At 39.1% G+C, this 26251-nt stretch overlaps 4 protein-coding genes across 8 annotated transcripts in view; all 4 read left to right on the forward strand.

Moving 5' to 3' along the window:
* The window catches only part of msi1b (musashi RNA binding protein 1b), a 31625-nt gene extending 23694 nt beyond the window's left edge, over nt 1-7931 (forward strand). For 2 of the 4 annotated variants that reach the window (XM_088077086.1, XM_088077089.1), the window contains 6 exons: nt 1630-1710; nt 3099-3155; nt 3528-3590; nt 4845-4999; nt 5575-5620; nt 6177-7931. In XM_088077086.1, the coding sequence (XP_087933212.1) occupies nt 1630-1710; nt 3099-3155; nt 3528-3590; nt 4845-4999; nt 5575-5616 (398 nt within the window). In that variant the 3' untranslated portion in view covers nt 5617-5620; nt 6177-7931. The remainder of the gene's footprint in view (nt 1-1629; nt 1711-3098; nt 3156-3527; nt 3591-4844; nt 5000-5574; nt 5621-6176) is intronic. The other 2 variants (XM_088077087.1, XM_088077088.1) reach the window with 2 other exon arrangements.
* Nucleotides 7932-9119: 1188 nt separating this feature from the next.
* Nucleotides 9120-11969, forward strand: pop5 (POP5 homolog, ribonuclease P/MRP subunit). Its single transcript, XM_042489047.2, has 5 exons — nt 9120-9196; nt 9277-9419; nt 10776-10925; nt 11030-11113; nt 11369-11969. Exons 1-5 carry the CDS (start codon nt 9177-9179, stop codon nt 11473-11475), a joined length of 504 nt encoding a protein of 167 aa, XP_042344981.2. The 5' UTR covers nt 9120-9176; the 3' UTR covers nt 11476-11969.
* Nucleotides 11970-12354: 385 nt separating this feature from the next.
* On the forward strand, nt 12355-21197 carry rnf10 (ring finger protein 10). The gene is made up of 17 exons (XM_042488385.2): nt 12355-12905; nt 13748-13932; nt 14090-14295; nt 14377-14467; nt 14577-14761; nt 14860-14996; nt 15642-15796; nt 16201-16329; nt 16497-16725; nt 17884-18017; nt 18222-18339; nt 18432-18533; nt 18631-18768; nt 18877-18968; nt 19115-19172; nt 19813-19977; nt 20078-21197. The coding sequence occupies exons 1-17, from the start codon at nt 12743-12745 to the stop codon at nt 20149-20151; spliced, it is 2361 nt and encodes a 786-aa protein (XP_042344319.1). The 5' UTR covers nt 12355-12742; the 3' UTR covers nt 20152-21197.
* Nucleotides 21198-22562: 1365 nt separating this feature from the next.
* Nucleotides 22563-26251, forward strand: part of LOC121945061 (uncharacterized) — a 31100-nt gene continuing 27411 nt past the window's right edge. Inside the window, exons 1-2 of one of the 2 annotated variants that reach the window (XM_042489067.2) lie at nt 22563-22800; nt 25182-25275. The gene's annotated coding sequence lies outside the window, so the exon portion shown is untranslated. The remainder of the gene's footprint in view (nt 22801-25181; nt 25276-26251) is intronic. The other variant, XM_042489068.2, reaches the window with a different exon arrangement.

The following is a 26251-nucleotide window of genomic DNA, read 5'->3' on the forward strand; positions in this document are numbered from 1 at the left end:
AGCGGTACAGATTCAGGCGGAAAAAAATTCACATTTATGCAAATTGTGATTAAAAAAAAAAAAAAGATTCAGTCGGCACTAAATTTAAAACATGTTAAGCTGAAGCATCCGATCAGTCTGGGGAAATATCTGCAAGTCAGAGCAATATTTTATTAATTAAAATATAAAACTAGTCATTTTTTGGGACTGTGATCTTCAAAATTCAAATTGTGAACCATGAACCTGAACTAGCACACTTTAATCTGTGTGACCTGAACTTTGAACTAATACTTGTAAAGTGTGAACATGCACAAACTACTGATTAGTTGGGCATATTCCAGTAATATATGGCGTCATAGTTTCATAAGTTTCATAAGTATAAGTTTAACATTGCAGTGAGTACTCCACCACTTCAAAATTGCACTTTCACAAAGTTTTTGGGACTCCCAAGTGACGGATTAAAACAAAGAATAGTCAAAATAGCAGCACCAGAGGCAGAGGATACCCTGGCTCGGTCTCTAACAGTCCTTGATTACATCACTATGACATCACCAGAGCTATAGATGTCAATATAGATTGATTTTGGAAATCTCCCTTGATATTTTACAGCTGTTTTGTATTGTAAAGGTTTAAAATGGCTGTTAAGGCTCTTTACTTAGTCCAGTCTCCTCATTGCCCTGAATGTTATCCTGTACAGTTGAGCCGACTCATTAACAGATCTTCATTGAGCTCACGTAGTCACAACCTGTTTGTGCATCTGAAGCCAAAGTTTCCACACTGATACTGCCACCTACTGTTCACTGTGGGAACTGCATCCTCCTTTTCAGTGCTTTAACCCTTCGTAACCTGAGTGAATTTAGTTGATTTCTTTCAAAAATACAAGGGAAAAAGCTAAGAGCACTTCCCAAAAAATGTGTCACAAATTGCTGGAGATTAGTGAAAGGTGAAAAGAATATTCCATGAAATTCATGAGTAAAAAAATAAATAAATAAATAAAAAAGCAAATCTTGTGAAAAATATACATACCCATTTTTTGTTTTTGTTTTTTTGTTGTTTTTTTTTTATTTTAGGACTTTTTTCTGGTCATTTTCTTGTTTATATTTGTTTCTTATTTTTTAGGTAATTTTCTTTTACATTTTTACAAATTCTTTCTAATTTTTGGGCCATGCATTGTTATGTTGCTTATTTCCTTTCCCCATGGTTAATTTAATTTAATTTATTTTTGTGAAGCAAGACAAAATAGGGTGAGAATAGCCAAGACAGGACAGAGCTTACACTGGGTGAAAAAATATAAAACAGAGGGAATCAATTTAAGAAAATACAAAAATATGACATTGTTTGTGGTATCTTGTGGTGCTTGTAATAAATACCATTATTTTTATCCATCTAAATGATGTTCTGAGGTCAGTTCTCCAGGGCTGCGTTTGTTGTATTTACAGAAAATCTCTGTGATGTGCACTACTGAGAGTGAAACAGAGGCTCAGTCCCGTGCTTGTGACGAAATTACAGGTGTAGAATATCAGCCACCTGCCTGTCTCAGACTGTACCAGTCTTCGCTGTTAGGGGGCACACCTGATCCTCATTTTGTGCATACTGTGATGTTGGTGTTTGCAGCGATCCAGATGTTGACACTGATTTTTTCTTCTGCAGGTTATCCAGGTTTCCAGACAGCTACTTACACCAGTCGGAGCTACGCTGGCATCACTCCTGGATATACCTACCAGTTCCCTGGTAATCACAGCACACTTCCTGCTCCAGCTACACTCTGTTGTTTCTGCCACGCATACAGAGAAATAGATACACAGCCATATTTAGTTAGCAGGTGTATGTGTTCATTATTGTATGTGCATGATGATCAGTCAGACATAAACTTACATTTAAGCAGTTACCTGTCATGCAGTGAAAGCACAGACACTGAAATCGTCTTTGTGTCCATTTTTGCGTACACACACTTAAACATACACTCCATTTAGGGATAGAAGGGAATAAAAAGTTCTGCTTTTTGTGGTTCAAAAATTAAAATTAAATAGATTTTACACACGTTATGATATGTTAAAAAAAACATATTTTTGTAAGCTACCAGGGACTTCCCATGTTCTTGTTGGGGAACTTCAAATTAGAAATTCTTAAATTTTTTACGGGGGGACAGCAGTATATGTTACAGAACACACATCAAGATAGTTTCGTTTCCCCTGCTGTTCAGATTTTCACAAATTTGGGAACTTGGTATAATTTGGAAGAGATGCACATAAAATCTCTGAAAAATATGTCAGGAGGAGGCTTGAGAAAAAATTTCAAGAAGTAACCAGCACCTTGTGAAGACTTTTTTTAGCAAGCAGATATCAAAATACCAGAAATATATTTGGGGAAACTGTGGCCTGATGATGGAGCAGGAGAAAGTCAGAGGATCGCTTCAGTCATCAGAATTTATTTAGCTTGTATATAAAAAATATCACATTAACTAGTGTAATAGACGCAGCAGAGCTAACCCCGTAACACCGCATTAAACCATTTAACGCGGATGATTTTGGTGTCAGTGCTCCTCTGTATTAATAAACTGAAGCCAGTGTGCTAGTGTGTTGACCTGACAGTAGACACACTGTCACAAATACAAACATGTTTCCACAGAAGCTCATGAAACTCTGCGAGTGTAAATGGCTGCTTGTAAATATCAAGGAGTGGAATCGAATCTACGTAGCTTAGCACAAGTGTGTGTTTGTGCGCGTGTTAGCGTGGCAGTGTATTCCACTTGAGTGCATGAAGTTAATCTGGGAGTTGATTCCAAACGTTAGACACACTGATGAAATCACTCTTGAACTGAAGTTATTAGCTTGTCTGACAAAGTTGTAACATTTGCTGTATTTCTTGCTATTTGATACTGATTTTAACAAAACTTTATTGCCTGTCACACATTCTTCCATCCTTTAAGTTCCTGTTTGCATCCCTCAAACCCTGTGTATTCCAACATGTACTCTCCGTGCCTCCTGCCTGTCGTCACCTCGGAGGTGTTTCCCTGCCTGTGTGTGTGCGTGTGTGTGCGCGTGCATATGTGTGTGTGTGTTCTCCTTGCTGGCGGTGGTGGTGTGTGTCTCAACAGCACTCTGATGTTTCTGTTTTAGAGTTCCACTTAGAGAGGACTCCCCTTCTGACTTCACCCCACCCCCCTGAGCTCACAGGTCAGTCAGTCCCTCCTCTGGACTTTACAAGCAGCGTGTTGTCAGTCTGCTACACTCTTTGGTTTGCATGTTTGTGTTTGTCGGTCCTCCTCGGTCTCGATCTGAAGGCAGGATCGCTGGCAGTAATGAGGAAGGTTTCCCTTTAAAGGCTCGCTGCAGTGACCCCATCAACCTCTCTTTCTCATCATCAGCAATACTTTCGTTACCAGGTTTTTTTTTTACTTTTGCCTCCTTGTATTTGAAAGGGTTGGTTGTAATTATCAGAAAGTTCCTGGGGTCCCTGGAGTGAGACTTTGGAGGTATGTTCCTAGATAGTTATGTGTTTTCACATCAAGATATTTAATCTGGAGCTTCTCTTTTCTGTCTCTTCAGCCATTCCTCTCACAGCGTACGGACCAATGGCAGCAGCAGCGGCGGCAGCAGCAGTAGTTAGAGGTATGTGACATTACTAACATGTGAAATTAAGGCGACCCACTTCCTGATATACAGAATTCAGTAGAACAAAAAAGCAGTTTTTAAAAGTATTTAACTTTTCAGCAGTTTCCACCAGCACTTGCTTACCACTCATATTGTGACATGGCACCAGGGATTGACAGATTGTCGGCCCGGACGATATTTTGCATTTTTCATTCATCTGTATCGTATTTTAATGATCGCTGATACAATGAATTAGTGAAAAAGTATCTGTAGCACACTCAGCCAACACCAGGGAAAGCAGTCTGCAAAACATACAAAGAAAGTATCGGCATGGGAGCTATTTTTACTTATACTTTTTTTATCTTTTAAATTTTCATTGAACTTTATAAACAAAATGATGGGAACTTGCCGTATATGATTTTGATAGTTTCACTTTTGATTAAACATTTGCTAAAGGCATTTAAACAAAGTTTTGTGTTGGAGTTTGTTATATTCCAAATTCTAAATTTTGACAAAAATATTTTAATCGTTATTGTAAATGTTATTGGTCTCATTAAGTACTAATCGATATTTGGAATATTGGAATCAGCCCTGAAAAACTAATATCGGTCGACTGCCTACATGGTACCGAGCATCTTGACTCTGCAGTGTTATGATGTAAGACCCCCTGGTAAGCAAGATATTGTACTGCAAAACATCCCACATTAACAGAAAAATATCCCACATTAACAGAAAAACATCCCACATTAACAGAAAAATATCCCACATTAACAGAAAAATATCCCACATTAACAGAAAAACATCCCACATTAACAGAAAAATATCCCACATTAACAGAAAAATATCCCACATAAACAGAAAAATATCCCACATTAACAGAAAAATATCCCACATTAACAGAAAAATATCCCACATTAACAGAAAAATATCCCACATTAACAGAGTTGAATTGACTTTTCTCAAAAAACTCATGTAAACCTTCAAGAATAGATTTTTGGCCACTCGGGGGGAGCGAAGTGAAACAGTGAAAATAACAAAGATATGCTGAAATATCACATTAGATAAGATTGCCGAACATCTCAGCTAACAGTTGCTTATTTACACATGGAGCACATTGAGAGCAACTGTTTCACTGGTTTGTAGTCGTGTTTCTGGCCAGCGAGCCGATAACCGATTCATAGTTATTATAAAAATAGTGATTACAGCCGCTTAAAAAGGGAGATACCTGTGACGTTTCACATTTAAATAAAAATTGTTTTCATTTACTTTCAGGCTCCACTCCGTCTCGCTCAGCTGGATTTTTAGGTACGAGCAGCCCGGGGCCGATGGCGGACCTTTATGGAACAGCCAGTCAGGAGTCAGCTGTCAGCAGTTACCTCAGCGCTGCAAGCCCCGCCCCAAGCACTGGATTCAGCCATAGTTTGGGGGTAAGATAACCTCTGCTTAATACGTCAGTATTTCCTATCATAAGTTAAAGCTATAGTTCATGTGACTGTTGCATCTAACAAAATCTGAGGTGTGTTTCTATCCAAATCTATCATTTTAAGGGCAAAAGATTATGTAATCAAAAGAGCTGCAACCAGGGTTCCCATGGATCCTTAAAAATCTTGAAAGGCATGGAATTCATTCATCTAAAAATAAAATAACGATTTTATTCGTTGTTATTTATTCTGGTGTTGCGTTGTAAAATGTGGAAATTATTTGTTATGATTAACTTTTAAATAATTTATGGAATGCCCCTTGCATTACCATCATGCAGATAAGAGTAGAAGAAACCACATCCGGTCAAATGATGAATGAAAAGTTTTATATTCAAAACAAACCCAACGGATATTTTTATTATGTTTTTCATGTGTTCCACTACAGAAGTTTTTTTTCAGCATTTTAGGAAGATCATCCAACTTAACCAAAAATGTGCACAATCAAGTCCGATTTCAGAAAAGTCTAAGTGAACGTTTGAGAACAAGCAGTGAACTTGAAACTTGTATGTTTGCTCCCGCAGGGCCCTTTGATCGCCACGGCCTTCACTAACGGCTATCACTGAGAGAGTAAGTTATCATCTTTTTTTAACCCTTTAACGGCAGAATGGACATCAGTTTTTCTTGTGCTGCATTTAGACGCCTTTACAACATTAAAACCTCTGAAACCTGAGAAAATGTGTTTGGCTGCTTTTAAAAGTTGGAGTTAAAGGCAGTCAGCAACTTCTTTTTTTTTAAAGAAAAAAGGGGTAAAATTATTGAAAAATGTATTATAAATTATAGGGGATGTTTTGTTTTGTTTTTTTAGAAAAGTCTATTTATAATAATTACATATTTGAAGTTGCAGAAATATATTTGTGTGTGTATACAAGCACTTTTTTTCATGTAATTTCCTCTTTTTAATATTTATTTTGATTTACCTTTTTACCTTATTTGTGCTAATTTACAGGTCATTTTCTTGTAATTTTTTGCTCATTTTGAGCAATTTCTTGTGAAGTTCCTCATTGCCTTCTCCAAATGTTTTTGGAAAAAAAACCCCACTTTGTTCAGGTCTCAAAGGGAGAATCATGAATCTGGTTGACTGGGGCTCACCTGTGAGTAACGCAGGGTTTTTCATGTGTGTCAGAGCAGAGCTGTAGACCTAGAGCTGGAAGGAGTTGAAGCTGCTTTGGAGCTGATCTGGCCTGTCTCTGTCCGCTCCGCCTCTCCGGCTGGTGCAGCTGAACCTTCACCCCTCCACCCCTGGTGTCAGCCTGATCCCAGCCCACCCTACTGACGCCTCACTAAACTCCACCTCCTGAGGAAAAAACAAGTTCATAAAAGGAGTGAAAAAGTTTATCACTACATGTAATAGCAACACATACACATGCGGTACTTTTGTGTTTTTTTTTTTTCTTTCTGTCATTATGTTTCACCTTGCTGTTTTTTTGTTGTTGTTTTTGTTTCGTGATGGCTGCGTTGTTTCTTTATCTGTTTTATTGGGTTATTTGAACCTGATCTCTCTGAGAGAAGAGGAGAAAAATCTCCAGGTGAAGCCTGTTTGAAGGTCAGGAGCTGTAATTTGTACTGGAAAAAAAACTGTATATTTGTCACTAGTTCATACTGAATTTTAACAAAACATTTGTGATTAATACTATTTCTTGACAATGTGTCACAAAGTGTATATCTTGGTAGGTTTTTAACAAAGACTTGTTACACTAATAATGGTCAGACAAAGGTCGTTAGTCAGTTACATAATAGGCCTACATGAGCTGTACAATTTTGTAAAATATTGTAAATATGACTGGTTTCTGGGGGGGAGGGGCTCGGCTATTTTTTGCATGCGGGAGGCTTTTGGAGAAATAATAATGCTTCTTTCATCAATCTGTACGCGTTGGAAAGCTTGACTGTTACATAGTTTCACACGGAGGTCTAGAACACCTCAGTATGTTTGTTTGTTGATATCAGAGCAGCCACATACTGTGTTCCTCTCCAGGCATTTTGTAAAAGTCGTGTCATTTGATTCTGTTACTGAGTTTAAAAACCGCCTCAGAGTTGAAGCACTTTGAGTTGAGCAGGAGAGGCTGAGTCTGGAGCAACACTTTACTTTTGGGGATAAATGGGTGTGAAAATACTCCTCTGTCAGGAGAGAAAAAAAACATGCTGTTTTTTCTTACTTTGTCATATCGTTGTTTTAACTGTGATTTTCAATATGTGATGATTGTGAAGGAAAATGAAGGAGTTAGTGTGCAGGAGCATTTCTGACTGATCCGCTCTGCAGGTTGTGTCGATGTTTGCGTGAGTGTTATATGGTTTTACACACATTGGTTTCCAATGTGCCATGTGCTGTTTTTTGGGGGGTGGGTTGGGTGGGGAGGGTACCTCAGTTGCAAATGTGAAATTTGAATCTGACTTTTTTATTTTTACATTAACATCTATGTCAAAGTGTGGATGGTTGAACCTTTTAGAAAGGTTGCTTTTCCAACAAGAGAAGGGGGGCGGGGGTCTTATTAACTCTTGTTTACCTGTCACCCCCCTTCCCATCACTGCATATCCACTGGAGGTCACAGACTGTAGCAATGTGACAGCTATCTTTAGACCAAAACAAAAATGTTCAGAGCTACTAGGACGTTGCACTGGCCGATGACGATAAATGTGTTTTCCTTCGAATGTTAGCTTAAGAACAAAGCACTCTTGATTTACCAGGTTTTACATTTTGATACACTCGCTCACACTGCTGCGGGCTACCATGGTAGTTCATACTTTGATGCTGTTTTCACTGAAAAATAACAATCTTGTCAACACTGTAACATTTTCTGATTTTTCTTTTTCCTGTCATGTTTATTCCTTTGGAAAAAAAAAACTTTTTAAAATTCCTAATAAATTATTTTAAAACATTCCATTCATGTGTCCTGTTTGACCTTTTTTTTCTTCTTTTGAATAAGACGTGAACGGAAAAACAAATTTTACTAAAAGGTGAAACTTTTCATATGTGTGATGTTATCTTTCATAAAGTCACAAAGGTTCAGGATTTTTCGCACGTTTTCTTCATCAGCAGTAGATGATGCTTTGTGGCTCTCCACAATTTCGATATCATGGTCTGAACTTCGTACAAGGCGAAAGGCTTTCACACATTTTTATAGCACATAAAACAGACACACCAGAATGAAAAACCTCATGAAGGCTGGGGTTGACTGAGATCTGGAAAAGGCAAATAAACAATAAAACAATAAAACAACAACAAAAAATGAAAGAAAAACAAAGGAAAGAAACAAACAAAATTACAATTGCATTTAATAACAGTAAGGATGAGTTAGGGTTAAGAATGGCTGCATTCCATTTGAGGGAGGCCCTGATATTGTGCATGCTGGCTCACTGGAATAGCTTACTAGGACACTTAATGGAACTGGGCCATCATTAATGTTGTCAATTTTACCTGTGCTTCTCCTACTATGACAAATAGAAATGTTTGCCATGAAAAAGGTCGACTAGACCTACACCTTCCTCTTGCAGCTCTCCCCTCTATACAAGATTACTATGAGTTGAATAATAATAATAAGAATAAGAATAATAACTTTATTTATATTATAAAGCACATAGAGTTCACAAAGTGCTTTGGAAACTAGGGTAGAGTTAGAATAAAAATTAAAAACAGAGGACAAATAATGGAAGATGCAGGACGCATAATATTAATATAAAATAATACAAAGAAACAACAAAAACAACTAAAGCAATAAAACCATCGATTAAAGAGACGAAACATAAATCAAAGAGGTAAAATAGATTAATTATACAAAAAAAAAGAAATAAAAACATAAAATAAACAGACATCACACAAAAGCAAGTCTATAAAAATAGGTTTTAAGAAGTCACTCACATGACAAAAGCATAAGACCTGTTTTTCAATCTACAATCCCTCTTCTGCCATCCCTTATGAAAAGCGATACTCACATTCGGTGTTTTTGTTTTTCGTTAGTAAAACAGTCTAGATGTGTTGATGATTAGGCAAAAACGAAATCGGGCTGCCCGGTGTCTCGTGTCAAGTACACTCTGCAGTGCTTTTAATGTCCAGCGTGTGGCGCTCGCGCGACTCTCCTGCTTGGTGGTTGGTTTTGTTGACGGAAGTGCCCACGGAAGAAGAGAAGAGATGGTGCGCGTGAAGTCCAGGTAAAAAAAAGTGCTTTTCGCGTATCATTTGGACACATTTTGCGTGTTTCCAGGTCTGACGCTCCCGCTTCTGTCGGCAGGTATTTAGTGTGCGAAATCAACGTGTCAGAGCGGAGCCGCCTGCTGCTGCTGGATGACCGGGCGGTGGCGGCGGCGGTGAGGGCAGCGGTGGCCCGCATGCACGGGGACTACGGAGCTGCTCTCTGCAGCATCAGGTTCTCTGGTAAGCAGATGTTTACGTTGCTTAGATAGAAATATCATACTTTGTAAATACTCTATTAAAAGTTGCTTTCAAATGAATTTTACTGGCATATGTTCAGAAAATGTAAATTAAAAAAAAAAACTGAAATTGAAGTACGCATGTAGCATAACGGCCTGTGTCTGTGTTACAATATTTCTCTTCCTTCTTTCCTTTAAAATGTAATTTTGTCATATATACCTCTGCACTAATTTGGCAATAAAAAATGTTGACAATTTTTTTCTAGCTTTTATTGGGGACTGTTCGTTATTCATGAGAATAATGATGTAAAACGGGAGAGGCATTTCAGATTTTTATTTATTTATTTTTTGCTTCACCATCTGTATTAACAGTGCCAACATATCTGTAAAGATGAAATAATTTAACTTTCCCACTCTGCATTTTCAGGTCAAAGTAGCACATAGGCAATTTGAAAATGCATATACAAACCCAAGTTAAAAATCTATTTCATTTTAAATATGAAAGTACTATTTTTTAAATCATATAAAATGGGGTCACCTTTAAATATTAATATTAGCAGATGTAATACATTTCCAAGCATTGGTTGTTAGTCATTTATATGAAGTTATATCTGAATGTTCTTCTTCTTTTTCCCCAGAATGACCAAAAATAGATTTATTTATTTATTTTAAATGCATGTTTTCTGTAAAAATCTCCCAAATTACACCATTTATTATAGCCAGAAACTGTCAGATATGGCTATTTATGGAGAAGGGAGGGTTATTCTTTTTTCCAGTCACTCAGGGAGGCTCAAGGAAAAATAATTGTAGGTATGATGAGGGTCATGATAAAAAACAAAAAAAAAAACAAAACCTAAGTCACATCCCAGGTGCCCCCCTGCCATAATAATTATAGTACAGTCCCTTACACAGCTGAGCAGTTTAAATAAGCTATCACAACTCATCATCATTATTTACAAACCGACAATGACCATACCTTTTATATTTAAAATCTTAATCTAAAAGGTAATATCAAAGCTGTCAGATTGATGTTGTGTAGCATAAAATACAATATGTGAAATTTGGTGAAGCAGAAGTAGCATAGTACTAAAGTAAAGTGCACATAGGTTTGTGCACTAAATGTCCACCACTGTATAAGATGTATGAGGAGAGTTTTAGTGCTGAAGAAATATTGTTCTAGGTTTCCTGACAACAGGTTTAAAGACTTTAACATGAGAATATTAAGCTTTGACACAGCCCTTTAACTCTTTAATGAATATTTGGTGAGTTTTGAAACAATCACTAATCAAACTGTACTTTCAGGATACTGAAATATTGATGAACCTCTCTGTATTCTCTGTTTTTGTCTTTTTTTTTTTAGTGAAATATCTGAATGTTGACACTGGAATAGTCCTCCTGCGTTTCCCTAAAAGCTGTTATAAACTCCTCTGGTCTGCATTGCCTTTCATCACCGGGATTGAAACTCGTGGGCAGAAAATCCCATGTTTTCTGAACTGTTTGCATGTGGGGGGTGAGAAAAACATAGACACACATTTGATAATGAATGAATCATGCAAACCTTTTCACGACTTAAAATATTGACTGAACGGAAATTGAAGGTGTTTGTTTTTTCAGGAACAATCAGAACATGCCAGAAGTTTCTGGTGCGATACAACACCCAGCAGCTTTGTCGAATGCTCCCTAAATGTAAAAACGAAGGTAAGGGATTTAATTAAACGCTATTTATTATTAATCATACAATCAGAAATTACAGTAAGTAATTGTTCATGTATTCATTTATCTGTCAATGTGTTTATTAACTCTTCGATAATAAAATCCTGATATTAACTTTAAATTTTACCTTAAGTCTTTAGTTTACTTAGACCACAGTATTGAATACAAGTCATTGAATACAAGATTGGCAAACATGAATGCCATTTGATGGGTCCCATTTTTCCTTTTTTTCATTTTTAGAAGACAAACGACAAGTTCAGATAGAAATCCTGAACTGCTCTCTAACAGGAGGAAACAAGGACGCATTTAAGGATGAACCTAAGAGTGAGGAGGATGAAGACGAGTGACTTCACAGCATGCAGTAGAAGGCGGCGGACTGTTTTTGTTACAGGACTGTTCGATAGAAGATATGAAACATTTGAAGAAATGCATATCCAACTCTGTGGAAACAGTTTACTGGAGCTGCTCAGTGCATTTGCTGCACAAGAAGAGCGACTGAGTGTTTTCCTGTGTGCAATAGAGGGACACATTACATGATGTTTGTCACATGAGTAATTTGAGTTGGCTTAATGGCCTGAAGGTCAGTATGAAAATCCTTTAACTGCAAGATGACACCTAACACTGTTACAGAATTACTATGATTTGGTTGTTTTGGAAGCAAGTGTCACTAAAAATAAAACTGTAACAACACATAGCACAAAATAAGAATATAGACAACTTTTGAAAAAAAAAGGGATTTCTTATGTTTCAATGAAATGTTTTGTGTATATATATATATATATATATATATACTGTTTTTTGTGTATTTTATTTACAAATTAAAGCGCAGTTTTTGAGAAAATGTGTTTTGTCCGTAAAACATACACAGGTATGTTGATGGTGCAGGTTACAGATTACAAAAATAACTCATAAATATTTGCATTCAATCTTAGTGCCATCCATAACAAATCTTTCCCAATTCATTGTTAATAGAGCACCTCCAGACTTTACACCCTATGACATTACAGATTTAGGCATTAGCACGCTAGGTTTTGGATTAGAGAGAGTTATTCATGTTTACGATTTATTTTGGACTGTTAGGGACCACAGGAATAATGTGTAAATTTTGAAAAAGGGTCTTTAACCCGTTTTGTACCTACATAGCTAACTAAGCTTTTACGACTACATTTCCCACAGTGCATCACTGGCTCTCTAACCAGCTTTGCAGACGGTGGTACAAGAAACATCCGGGGCTTTCAGGTTCCTATTTGGCGACCCGTCGCCATTAGTGCAAGCGCTTTGTTACGGATATATTTTTTGGTCAAAATCTTGAAATTGTCAGGTTTTCCAGCCTTTGGAAAACATTTAACGCCTTTTCAGGGCATTTTGTTTTCCTTAACGGGTAAAAAACTTCAATTCGGGGGGTCTTGGCCCCGCGTGGCGAGCTTTCGTCCTCTCTTCCAACAGACTCCATAACTTGAGACGCCGATATCGTGTCTCTTATTTTTTCTCGGGTTGTTTATTGTCAAGATGTCGCCGTGATGGGGTCTCCGCGTTTGACAGAAATGAATCAGGGCCTTCGTCGCCTGACCCGCACTCACTGCAGCCCGCTTTCCCCTTTCGTTTTTCCGTTTGATGCTAGAGAGCTCAGCGGCTCTCTACCTGGAGCTCGGCCCCAGCACCGCTCACTGCAAGGAGACAAACATGGAGAAAAACCCCAACAGCAGCACCAACACCAAGGCTCCGCCTCGTTCCAGCTCCACAGGCCCACCACCGGGCGACTCTAAACCCAAAACAGGTGAAAAACACAACATTCATGCCACTCGAGGTTGTTCTAACACAATGTCTGCACTTTGAGCTCATACTCGCTGCCCTGTGCGTGGCCTGCTGGGCCTAGCAGTAGCGCAGGGCTTGTTTATCTGGTATGTCTGACGTCGCTGTCAAAACATTTGGCCCTCTTACAGTCAGGACTGTTGCAAGTATCTATAGCTAATATTTGCACACAGCAAAGTTTTTGTTATACCGTTTGCTTTGTATTTCTGCACCACAGTTGTCATATGCATGAATGCAGAGACACATTGATCCATTTTAACAGTCAACTTTGCAAACGTGAAGTTTTTGCCTCTAGCTAGTTGCTTAATTTGCATAACAATCACGTGACATTTCGATAAGCTCACTCTTGAGTGTTTGCAAGTTTTTTTTGTGTCATAAAATTTTTCTAATGCAGAAGTTGTAAATCACTTTTATTAATGTACGCATTTAGGGTCAAAATGTGTTCCTTAAAGATGTCTGGAAGGTGTTCCTGGCTTCAAAAAATGTAGTGAACACCTTATCAAAACCAAAAGAAGAATGACCTGTTCTCCTTTTAATTTGTGTATTTAAGATACTACATGTGCATTGCCCACACGGACATCCATTTCACCAGCTGAGGTGAAAAAGCTCAGAAGGGCTAGTTTTTACCCATAACATTATTAATGATGCATATAATTAAGTATGTTTTGCTTGAAACCAGGTTACATAGTGCTCTATATTACACTTTTTTACAGCACTTGTGATTAACAGCTAACATATTAGGTATCAACAAAATATTGAAGGATAATATTTCTTAAAACATGTTGCTATTATATTTTTTTTTTTCAGAAAGTAAAAATAATGGAGGCTCCAAGCGGTATAACCGCAAGCGCGAGCCCTCCTTTCCTAAAACCGACAGTTTCCAAGGCCCTCGCCACACCAATTCACAGAAAAGCAAGAATTTTGACAAGAGACCCCCTCAGAGAGGTGGAGGACGGCAGTATGGCGTTGCAGGTGGAGGACGACGTGAGGAGGTTGGTATTCTGAAGGGATGACCCTTACAAAAGATAATCAGAGGCATGTTTCAGGGTCAAAAGTGAAAAAGAAAATCTCATCAACTTTGAAAAGAAGCACAGCATCGGTTAACTTCACATATGTTTGACAGATTTTTCTCCACCTGTGCCTCTCCAGGTAGCAGAGACACGCCGGGCTGAGTTTAGCCCGGCTCAGTTTGCTGGACCGAAAAAAATAAGCCTCAACCACCTGCTGAACTTCACCTTTGAACCCCGTGGAGGTAATGGTGGCACCGGAGATGGAGGCCACTCCGGTTGGGGCCGCCGAAACAAATGGGGCCACAAGCACAAGCCCTTCAACAAGGAGCTTTTTCTGCAGGCCAAGTAAGCAACCCCACCGAACAATACTTAACATGAAACAGAGAGCCAAAACACGTGGGAATTAATTGTCTTTGTGTGTTTCAGTTGCCAGTTTGTGGTGACTGATGATCAGGACTACAAGGCTCACTTCACTGATCCAGACACTCTGGTCAACTGGGACTGTGTGCAGCAAGTGGTGAGTGCCTATTGTTTGCTGAGCTGTGCTACCGCTACATAAGAAGTAAACCCCAAATTCACTTATTCACCGGTGCACGTACTAATGATATATTTGTGTGCGTCAACAGCGCATCTACAGTCATGAGGTGCCGTCTTGCCCAATCTGCCTCTACCCTCCTCTGGCAGCCCGCATCACCCGCTGTGGACACATCTTCTGCTGGCCGTGCATGCTGCACTACCTGTCTCTCAGTGATAAGAGCTGGTCCAAGTGTCCCATCTGCTATGAGGCAGTTCACACCGCTGACCTGAAGAGGTAAAGAAGGATTAAATAAAGCCTTGTAGACAGCTGTAAGAGAGAGGTACACATTTGGTTATTTTAGTTTCTTTTTAACAATTGGTTTCTTTTTGCAGTGTGATTGCTATGGAGACCAAGCAGCATGTGGCTGGTGATGTAATCACCATGCGCCTGATGCAGAGGGAGAAGGGGGCTCTGGTGGCCATGCCCAGCTCTCAGTGGGTGAAGGTGGAGGAGCCTGTTCGCTTTGGAGGTAAAAGACCAGGGCACCTTTGAAAGAGAATGGTGACTTCCTCAAGCATCGTAGTCTTAAAAATGATTTTAGAAACACTTAAAGTAATCTTATAGCACCTACAAACAGAATTTCTGTGTACTCGAACAGGTTGGGTTTTTTTTTTCGGAAGATGCACTCCTGTCTTTTGTAGACAGATACACAAGGGAACTATTTTCCACTCTGTTTTCAGTGTTATATACATTTAGAACTCCTAAAGGTGATGACTCTATTATAGGGTTGCTGCGATATCCTGATTTTAAGGTATACTTTGATATGAAAGTTGACAGTTAGCAGACTGTGACTACTGTTTTTTCTATGATATTGAAAAGAAATGCAGGTGGATGGAAAATCTCACCTTTATTTGCATTATTTTCAAATGGGAGACTTTTTACAAGCACTTCCATTAAAATAAAAAGTGGTTTCAAGCTTCAGTTATAGTAATAATATGGTAATGTGTTTCATTACTTTAAGGGTGATTTTGACTGATAATAACAATTCTGTAATACCGTGACACTGCAACATTTTCTTTGATGGTTATTGTACTGTGAAAATCTCATACTGTTGCAGTGCTTTGTAACAGTACCCGCAGTACCCGTTCAACAAGTGATGACGTGTGTTTTCCAGATGCGTGTCTTAGCCCGTACTCCAAGCTGCTGCTGACCTCCCCGACGCAGGTTCTGAGCCTGGTGGCAGAGGAGAAGGCTGTCCTGCAGGCGCAGCTCAGCCAGGAAGGAGACGCTCAAGGCTGCTTCATCCAGAGCGCCCTTTGTCTTTTGCAGGTAACTAAAGCCTCTTTGCCCCTGGACAAAAAAACCCCACTGAAACCGCTACCCACAAATACCAGGCTTTTGTATTTAATGGGAGAGGAAACAATCAGCATTCGGTCCTGGGAATAACATTGAGGTCATTTTGTCTGTAATCATAAGTGAAACAATAGATGGTACAAAGTTTACAAAAAAAATCACAGCATGAAATGAGTGTATTCAAAAATTTGTAGTTTGAGAAGGCATTAAAACACTGGTTATGGCCAACAGTAGGTTCCTGCTATGAAATTATATGTAAAATTAATAAATTTTACGCTTGCATCCAGGTTCAATGTGAAAGCTACTTTATGACTCAGAATAAAACCAAACCGCGATAGACTGATGGGTGTCCTCTCTAACTGTACGTCGTTATGGCTCAGGAGCGAGAGGAAATGCTGCTGAAGAAGCAGAAGGCAAATGTGGGAGACAGCTTTGACCTGTCCTCTTTGACTCTGGAAGAACCTTCTTCTCCCGAGGAGGAAGTGGTTCCTAACATCAGAGGCAACAAGGTGAGTCTGAAAAGACATCTTTTCAACTTTCCTGTTTGACAATGTTTTATCTATCGGTGATGAGATCAAATTATTTTACTTTCATGCTCTTTCCCTCCTTTTAAGCCTCTGTTTTTATAGTATTATGGGTTTGCTTATGATTAGTAAGAGGTCTCTTTCCTTCGTAGCCTGTGCTGCAGTACTCCTCTGCATTTGATGACGAGGTGGCGGATGTCCCAGAGGACGCCGCTGCAGACCTGCCAGGTTTCCCTGAAAGTGTTTTGGAGAGTGTGCTAGAGGAGCCTCCAGAGGCTATGATGGATGCAGCTCCAGAGGCCCAGCCTGAAGAGGAGAGCCCGGAGTCCGGCCGCCCTTCAGCCAGCGTGGTGCATGGACCCTTTTACTATTTCTACCAAGGTGGGTAATTCCCTAATTTGCTGCCTTTGCTTTGTCGTAGGGCTGTGCGATATGACGAAATACATCGTCTGACGATAAAAAAAAAGCGTCCTGTATTATTTATTTCATTTACATCATCTGATAACGCTTTGCGTCTGTCTGCGTGGCCGAGGGGGCGTCTATACAATGCACGGCTGGAGATTAAGCACAAGACACTGACTCAAAACCAGGAGCTCGTACTCAAAAGAGGGGCTACTTGTGTCGTTTGGATGTGGTTTGGGTATGAAAAGTTGGACAAAAAACTACTATATACCACTAGTACTACTATATACTTGATGTATTGCGGCTTGTTCCACACGCATTGTAAAAAATGACTTTATCACGAACATGGATATAAATAGTCTCGTTCTTTAAGCAGCCAGCGTGAGACTCTCTTGGCGTTTCGTTTTTCCCTCTCTCTCGTAGGGCTCTCTTCCTCTCACAGCTGTAAATACATCAACACTAAGATTCATTTAATTATAACAATATTTAACATTATAAGCTTTTTGTTCAACTTTATTATAACAGTAATTTATGCAACTTAATTTGATGTCAGTAGTTACTATATTTGTTACTAGTTCATTTGATAATTTTGTATTTTACTGCAATTTAGAGGAGATTTAAAAATATCAAGCTCTAAATTGTGTATGTTGTTTTAGCCTCATAATGTTGTGGTATTATTTTAAAGCTAAATCGCAAAGCCCTACTTTGTAGGGTTTCCCCCGCCTGCCGAAATCAGACGAAGTTTATTTTCATCTTGTGTCAAGCTTGGCTGCTGTGAGGGAAATGTTACTTCGAGGAAACTGTGAACTGCAAACTCCCTGATTATATAAGAGCCAACAATAAGAACAATCAAGCCGAAGGAAGACGTGACAAAACAGCTCAAATCTGCTGCTCATCAAAAATTAGTTTTGTTTATCAAAATCAGAGTAAAGTAACATCAGCATACTTAAAACATCGCTGGAAAATCATGTACATATTAGTCATCACAACAATGAGGAATGTCTTGGAGTCTGACCAATAAAAAGTGCAGGAAGCCTGTTTGTATTGGCTGAATGAGCTGTTGTTTTTCCTTCCCTCACCCTTACATTTTATTGTTGACTTAAAACATTTTCTCATTTCCCTGGTTTCTCCCTCCAGCTGACGACTGCCAGCAGATGTTCCTTCATCCTGTGAATGTACGCTGTCTGTTGCGTGAATACGGCAGCTTGGAGGCCAGTCCTGACACTATCACTGCCACAGTGGTGGAGATCGTGGGACACACAGTCACTGAGGTCAGCCGGATGCTGTTCAGATCATTTTGGTGTAGCTGTTTCCGCAGAGTGTGGCGTTTTTTTAGGCTGTATCTTTCTCCTAAAGCTGCTTTTACAATCTACCGTAACCGATATTCTGTTGATCTGCTCCAGTCGTAACTTTGACAGCTTAGAAATGGCAAACTGCTCTATTAACAGATTTTTTCATGCACGACTCTGTTGCAGGAGATCCGTCGTCGGCATCGCTACCTGGCACATCTGCCGCTCACGTGCGAGTTCAGCATCTGTGAGTTAGCCCTGCAGCCGCCGATCCTGTCCAAAGAAACTCTGGACACATTCGCAGGTAAGAGCACTTTCCTGTTTTCAGGATGTCAGTTTACAGTTTTAGCAATGACATTTTAACGATTAACTGTTGAATTTCCTCTAAACTATTAGACGACTTGGAGAAAAGGAAGCGCCTGAGGCAGAAGAAAGTGAGGGATGAGAAGCGCAGGGAGAAGCGCATTGAAATTGAGGAGAACAAGAAGCAGGGAAAATGTAAGTGCAGCTGATGGACTCACAACTGGAATTTTACTTCGGAGATATATCAGGCTGAGGTCTGTAACTGTATTTCCACTCTTGCCCCCCCGCCTAGATCCCGAGGTGCATATTGGATTGGAGAACCTTCAGCATTTCCCGGCATTCGGGTCTCCTCCTCACAACAGCAGCCCCCCGATACAGCCTGACTTCACATTTGCCCCCCCTTCACCCCTCAGCTGCAGTCCTTCCTCTGGTAAAAGCACCTTCTTCCTTTTGCAGTGTATTATTTCGTGCTGTAGGTTTAATATCTGGCTGTTTCTGCTTGAACATTGTGAGCTGAGCATTCCTTTTGTTGTTATAGATGGGATGAGATTCCCAAGTCTGAATGGGCAAAGCTCTTCACCCGTTGTGGGTAGTGTGGAGGATGACTCCCACTGTATGTCCTTTGCACAGGTGTGTATGGCAAACACACAAATGCCAACTTAGCAAAATAATTTGTTGAGACTGCCTTTGTGTTAAAATAAACGCATTACAGAGCTGACGTGCTATTAATATAGGGCATAAGTCATGTACTTGACATGGTCCTGTGTCCTGTATAGATGCTAAGAGATGGGAAAGCCAGAGTTGATGCTGGGCCCAGGATCACTCCAAAGAAAGGTAGTGCAACATTGTAGATGTTGTGGTGATTTGAAAACTTATTGTCATGATTTTAACAGCAAAAAAATGAAGTGTGATACCTGCATCAAATGTGTGCTGTGAGTTTACATTTTTATTTAGTATCACCTGTAAAAAAAAAAAAAAAAAAACATTGAAAAGTCAAGAACAAACACTGGACGATGGAGTTGTAAAGTTCATTTGTAGACATGCCTTTTGTGCTGCAGAATTTAGACGAATGTACACGACCTGTATAAAGAGACCGGCTGGCTCTTGATAATGGGCTGCAGTAGTCAAACTATAGGAACCTCTAAAAATATTGGCAGCAGTGTCAGTGCACCTTGTTGGCAACTTATTACCAAATAAACACAGTGATCCAACTAACACCAAGAGCCAAGAAGAAAAATCTGACCTTTCGGATTGCTGTTTACTGAACAACAAGTTTCTGTATTTATAGTTTGCTCTGTATTTGCCGTTGTGTTTGTGTCATCTGGTATAAGTAGCTAATTCTAATAGGCGTGTGGAGAAAAATAACTGGAGCGTTGTGTAGCAATTTGTGTTTCCTGTTAAGCCTGTTTTTTTAACCGCTGTTGAGTAGTGTAACTCCCTGAATGCTTCCTTAAATCAGTATTGTCTCTTGCAGATAAACTGCTAGCTCCCCCAGCAGCAGACAGCGACGGAGAGAGCGACGGGTCGGACCGTGTCCCTGTGCCCAGCTTCCAGAACTCCTTCAGCCAGGCCTTTGAGAAGGCACTTCTGCAGCTGGACAACGGCGCAGCTTCCCCTCCACAGCCTGTGGTCGACCCAGGTCTGGCATCTACGAATTAACCTTATTGTGCAAATAAAATGTTGCTGATTTTGTTTGTTTTAAGGCTTTGAACTCATCCTTTTGGTGTCCTGTCTTGCAGATGAGAAAGGGGGAAAGAAGAAGAAGAAAAAGCAGAAGCTTCTGTTCAGCACATCCATGGTTCACACAAAGTAGACAACACTGAAGTTCATTTAATCATCTTGTTTCTTGAGTTGATCTTCCCACTGCCGTTTTTTTTTTTTTTTTTTTTACTTCCACGCAGATCTTTCTTGGAACTATAAGCTTTGGAAAAAAGGTGTTAGTATGTAGCTGAAGCTTTTGCTGCTATTAGTCTTTGTTCTATGGGCTTGATCCATTGTTTGGGTGACATGCCGTCTGTTTAATTAACATAAAATTTCATCGTACAACTAGGTCAAAGCTTTGCAGCAACCTCCTGTCACACTGAAAGCCGTCTGGGTAACATTTTGTTCGGATGCTAAAGCGGGGGATATAACAAGCTGCTGTCTTTCATTATGTACGCTTTAGGCTTTTCACAGCTCGCCGAAGTTGCTGTATGATGTCCAACTTTCCTGAAGTTGACCCTGAGCATCTAGGATTAATGAGTAATATTGATAAGATAATTCTGGGTGCTTTGTATTAGAGTAGCAGTCAGCCAGCTGCAGATATGTTGCACCTTTAAATCTTTTCCAAGATACTCAGTGCTCAGACATCACTCTGGAAGTTCAGCTTCGAACAGACAAAAAACTAGTGTTAATAATTTGGACTAGCTTTTCATCACCTTTCAAGAAGATAAATTTGGGGATTGAGATCAATGCCCAGGTATTTTGTAACAACATGAATACATATTATTCTAATGCCACTGTGAGGAAGAGAAAACACAGTATTGTATAAAAGAGATTAGGTCTGTTGTTCCAACAGAACTCCAGTATATCCTGCGTGGTTAAACCATAAGTACGCACTTTCTTCTCATTCAGTTCCTCCCCTACGTCATCTTCCGTTGTAAAAAGTTTACTAACTTTAACATTACTCTTCCAGTTTAATTTCAGTGTTGAAAATGTGTGAAGTTGCTGGCATGTAAAGAATGCTTTTGAAACCTGGAGAAAAGAGGAGCGAAAGTTTGTTGTGTTTGAGGGTTCTTTAATCCACCTTTAATTTTGAGCAGGTTCAAAGGCTAGTGAACATTACTAGTCTGAAATGAATAAACAATTATGCACAATCAAGGAACTGACTGTTTGATGATGCTTTTAGATAACACTAAGGACGATAAATGATAAATGTCTGGGAAGGTCAAACACTGGAAGTCATAGTCAAATTAGGATGGTGGGTGGCTGACTGACATGTTTCTGGTGCAGTATTTACTTTTCTCCACATGAGGGCAGTCTTGACGAGCTTTGATGTCTATAATACAATCTATCTTAAAGTTGTCTGTCACAGTCGGTGTATTATACATTGAATACCTGGCTAAAATCAAGGCATGAGTGGAGTCAGATATGAATGACATGTTTAAAGCTGTTGAAAGTCGCGATTTATGCAGATTTTCAGTTTATATAACAATAAATCAAGTCATTTAGAGAGGCATCAGCCAAAGTTTGATTCTATTTATATATTTCAAGCTGTCACTATGAGACAGTGGGTTTGTTTTTTTATTTTTTAAATGTCCAATTAGTTCTACATGGCCGGGATGGGATAATTCTCGCCCAATCACATTATCCTGTTTTGTGTCAAGCAGAAGATGCGTAAAGTTATTCACATTCAGCTCGAAATCAGCCCGGAAATGGGGTTGACCGTCCTTCAAAATACGTGAGGGTTTGGTTTTACTACGCGACAAGAGCATGTCCTGCACATTGAATCCTGACTAGTGTTATCTTACAAAGTAATAATACTTAGTTACAGTACTTACTTTGTTTGAGTTTTTATTTTTGTCAGCTAATATTTATTCCATCACATTTCCTCTTAACATCCTAGTTACTACTAAAATATGGATGAAGGGGAGGATGGAAGAATGGGAGAGAAAGAAAACATTTTTTGGTCTTTTAATCCTTAAATTGTGCTTGTTCTGAGTTTAAGCGCCTTATACAAGTTAAATCACCTTTTGAAAGCTGAGCAAATAGGTCTGATTTATCTTACTACCACAGAAAACGGCAATGACCAACTTGGCAGGAAATTATACCTAAAAATTTGTTTTAAAAGAGTGGAGGATTACTAGCAAAAGATAAAGTAAAACGTTTAAACTGTCGAGAGTATATTTATTTATATATTCATAATTTATCGTATTATACACGTATTACCGATTTATAATCAGAATTATGTTATAAAAAATATATAAACATATCTTTACATGTCAACACTTGGTCATTTTCTTGTTTGTCTTTTGGCTTCTTTTGTTGTTTGTTGTTTTTTTTAGCTTTGTAACTTTTTTTTTCCAAATTTTGGTACATGTCTTGTTATGTTTTTGAAAAAAATCAGAACAATATGCTCAGGTTTCAAATATTTCTGTATTGTCTCGGTTTTTGCTACATTTTATTTTGAAAGAAAATAACCGGGACACTCTTTCGGTGCTGGTGAGCTTGACGCTGGTTTAGCGGCTAACCAGTCGGTCGGCTTGTTCAGCGCTGTCTAGTCGAGCCTGTCAACAACACTGCAACCTGAGACGGGATAGCCAGCCAGTTGGCTAGCTAAGTAAACCAGCTAAGTTAGCTGCTCTGCTAGCCCCTGTATAAACCCAACTGTCAAGACTCGGAATTATTCCCTTAAGTTGGCGAAAATGTAACGTGTGAGAAGTTGTTTCGACAAGGGGAGAGGCAAAACTGACTTTTTCATTCGGTAAGTTGTCTCCGGTTTGGATCAAACAGCCAGCGAAAGACAGGTTCAGTCAGTGTTTCCATTTTGCGAGTCTTGAGTTGTTAGCTAACCGTTGCTAGCGAGCAAGCTGTTGATGCTGTTGTCTTCCCTCTTATTTAAAGTCTCCGCAGTATTTAGACAGTTTGGACTCTATGTGTGCTTTTAACGCATCGTGGTCTTTCAGTACTTGGGGCTACTTTGGTGCTTTTAAATGCACTCGTATTCTGAGCAGGCCAACTCTGTCTTTTCCTCAGTTGGACCCGGTAACTGTCCGCAATACGAGGTAACGTTAACGCCGGTTTAATGCTAGGTGAGCGGACAGGACTTGTTGCAAAACTGAGACAGACTGATTTTAAAATCAGAAAATCATGAAATGAATGTGGCTCAATTCATAAGTAAAAAGTCAGCCACTGATGTAACGTTATTGAGAGTTGGTTTAATTGCCACATATGATCTGTATTAACAGCTCTTAATTGATGATCTGCAGGTACCTCATCGCGTCTCTGTTATGGTGGTGTTACCTATGACAGGCACACGTTACCTTTAGCCTTTTGGTTAACTGTGGCATATTTACAATCATGTTAAATTGTGCTTACGCTTGTTCTAGACTACTTTTTGATGGTAAGGTTGCCCATAAAACGCAATTTAGTAAACCCTTTGATACCTGAGCAAATTGTTTTGATTTCTATGAAAAGCATGGACATGGACATAACAAGACATGGACTACAAGTTAGAAAGAAAAAGCCAAAAAACAAAACAAGATAAGATGCTAAAAAAATAAGATATATATGCTAAAAATAAGACATATATATATATTTATTTTTTTTTATGTTTAATTATGTTTTTTGTAACATGATTTTAAATGTAGAATTATTCTGATTATAAATATAGTTTTCTGAACATTTTCCCAATTGTTTTGGATTATTTTCTAATAATACTCCCCTCTTTTTTAAAACAAACTTTTAGGGAAAATCTCCTGCAGAATATTTCTTGCCAAGTGGGTCAGTGCCTTTCCCCCCTATGTTTTCAGAAGAAATCAAATCAATTTCAGCTTTCACAGGGTCATATAGCTTGTAAAAAGTGTCTGAACGCAGCTTGGGAAAAGTGATATAGATCCAGGTTTCAAAGGGTTAATCTGCTATATCACGTACAGATCAATACTGCTATATTTCACAGACAGGTTAAACTCTGCACATAGTATTCTTGGATGACAGCAGACAACAGAGTTTATAAACATAGATGTTGTACTGGTGCTTTGCATGTTTCCTGATCATAATCTAAAGCCTTGTTTAGCACCATGAGAGAGACACTTCTTCTCTTAGTCGCTGTTAGATCAGTTTTCTGTGTTAGGAAATATCTTCCGTATAACTGGCTGAACCAGGTTACTCACTTGATATCTTTTGCTTGTTGCACTCGGAGCACTACTCTCCTTCCAAATGTGCTTCCTGCAAGAAATCAAAGAAATGTCTCTGTGGATTTTGCTGCACCTATTTGGCAAAGATGCCTGCCAAATGTTTTGATTATGCAACACAAGTCAGGCTAGAATGATACAAATACTGGGATGGTGGCTTTCAGTAATGAGTCTCATGTAAAATACTCGTATGTCTAAGGCTATATAAGGCAGACACTTTCCTAATCCCCGCTGTGCTGCTCGACCCACCATCCAGTGAATGTTTAGCATTCCATCTTAGCGAAGGCGTTTCCTGTCAACATCTAAAGTTCAAGTTTTCAACTTTTCAATCTCTGCTCCACAAGCACAAGACATGTTTTCTCAGTATCATTCTGCCTCCTTTACCTTCCACTTCTCAGTTTTTATGCTGCAAAGTTGTGAATAATAATGATGCAATCAGCCCCTATGTAGTTGAAAGTTATTAGTATGACTTAAGAGTTGATATACATAAAATAAGATGCAAACAGACACAAAGACACACACAGCAAACAGCACTGTTAACACTATTAATAGTTCCAGCATTCACAGATTGAATTTACATTACAGTACTGGGTGTGTGAGAGATGGTGAGAGAGCAGTGATAGAGGACATAATGCAAATAGAGGGACAGGAGAACATATAGCAGCATCCAGTTAATGACTTTCCTCATGCATTTTGTATTTTTATTGTGTCTGGACATAATACGACATCAGCTCAAATGTAAGGGTGTGACTGTGTTTACTCAAGTCTGTGTCAGAGTAAACATAATCATCTCTTTGCTTCTGTACGGAGGCGTGAGAACGCCACAGTGGAAAAAGTATTTGGACAGCCCCGTTGCAGCTCTGCAGTGATTTGTCCTCCGCAGCCTTAATCGCAGCAGTGTTGACGAGTGAAAGCGCATGTGCTTTGTTGACACAAAGTGTGTTCCTCTTAGGCTCCTTCAACTCCTTCCTCCTGTGTGACATGACATTGCTGCTTGGTTACAACAGAAGCCAGAGCTCGACAGCAGACGGTTGACATCTGGTCAGGTAAAATATGCTGCCGGGATTATCTCGCAGGGGATGGAGTCAGTGTGGTTTTTTTTTTTCCTGAGAAAAATGTTGCTGGTCTGTACAGCAACAACACAGCAACATGTGGAAAGCATTATCAGATGTGAGGAAGGAGTCTCTTAAAGGGCTACATACACAGGACTGCTTGAGTTCTGATGTTTCCTATCTTCGTTTTAACTATAGAAACAGCTGATAAAATGGATAATCGTCGTAGTGTGTCAAAAGAACAGGCGATCTCCGATTATCTCATCCATTGACGTGCTTTTAGATTGAAGAGTCAGTTCAAGATAAACATGTAAAAGTTCATCAGGGGAGGAGCTTAATGTTAAATGGCAGTGTGGTGCGAGTTTGCAGTGGAAACCTCTTTCACTGTCTGAGCCTGATTTGCCTGTGTAACAACATGAAAAAGAAAACAAAGACATTGTACAGTTGTCCAGCCCCTCCCCTGTCTCAGGAGCCACCTTAAGCCACACAGTTCTGATCTCTACTGCACCACTAATACCGTCTAGTGGTACGCAGATTACATAACTTCATTTGATACGTTACAATGGATCATATCAGATTAAAAAACATGATAATGTCCGAGCTAAATTACAATCCAGTGCCCCAATTAAAAATGTAAGTCAAGCAGAGGCAACGGACACACTGATTTAAGGCTACACTGATGTTTTGTTGTTGTTTTTATGTTAGACTATAATATCTACTGCATTGTGAAAGTACAAAACATTGTTTGTAATGATGGAAGATAATCAATTTGGACAAAATGTTGTAACACCTCGTCTTTCTTGCTTTGTTAGAACAGAATTTAGTGCAACTGATATTGAAGCATCTACTGAAAATACTGTTGTGTACTTAATATGTAGAAACTTAAAGGAAATACATTAAAATAGCAAAAGCTGTGAGCAAAATGTCAGAAATTTGGCAATATTTAACATGTGAAATTCCCACCTGTTTA

This window comes from Plectropomus leopardus, chromosome 4, assembly GCF_026936395.1.
Source record: "Plectropomus leopardus strain MGB_pleo_1.0 chromosome 4, ASM2693639v1, whole genome shotgun sequence".
NCBI classification, from domain to species: domain Eukaryota; kingdom Metazoa; phylum Chordata; class Actinopteri; order Perciformes; family Serranidae; genus Plectropomus; species Plectropomus leopardus.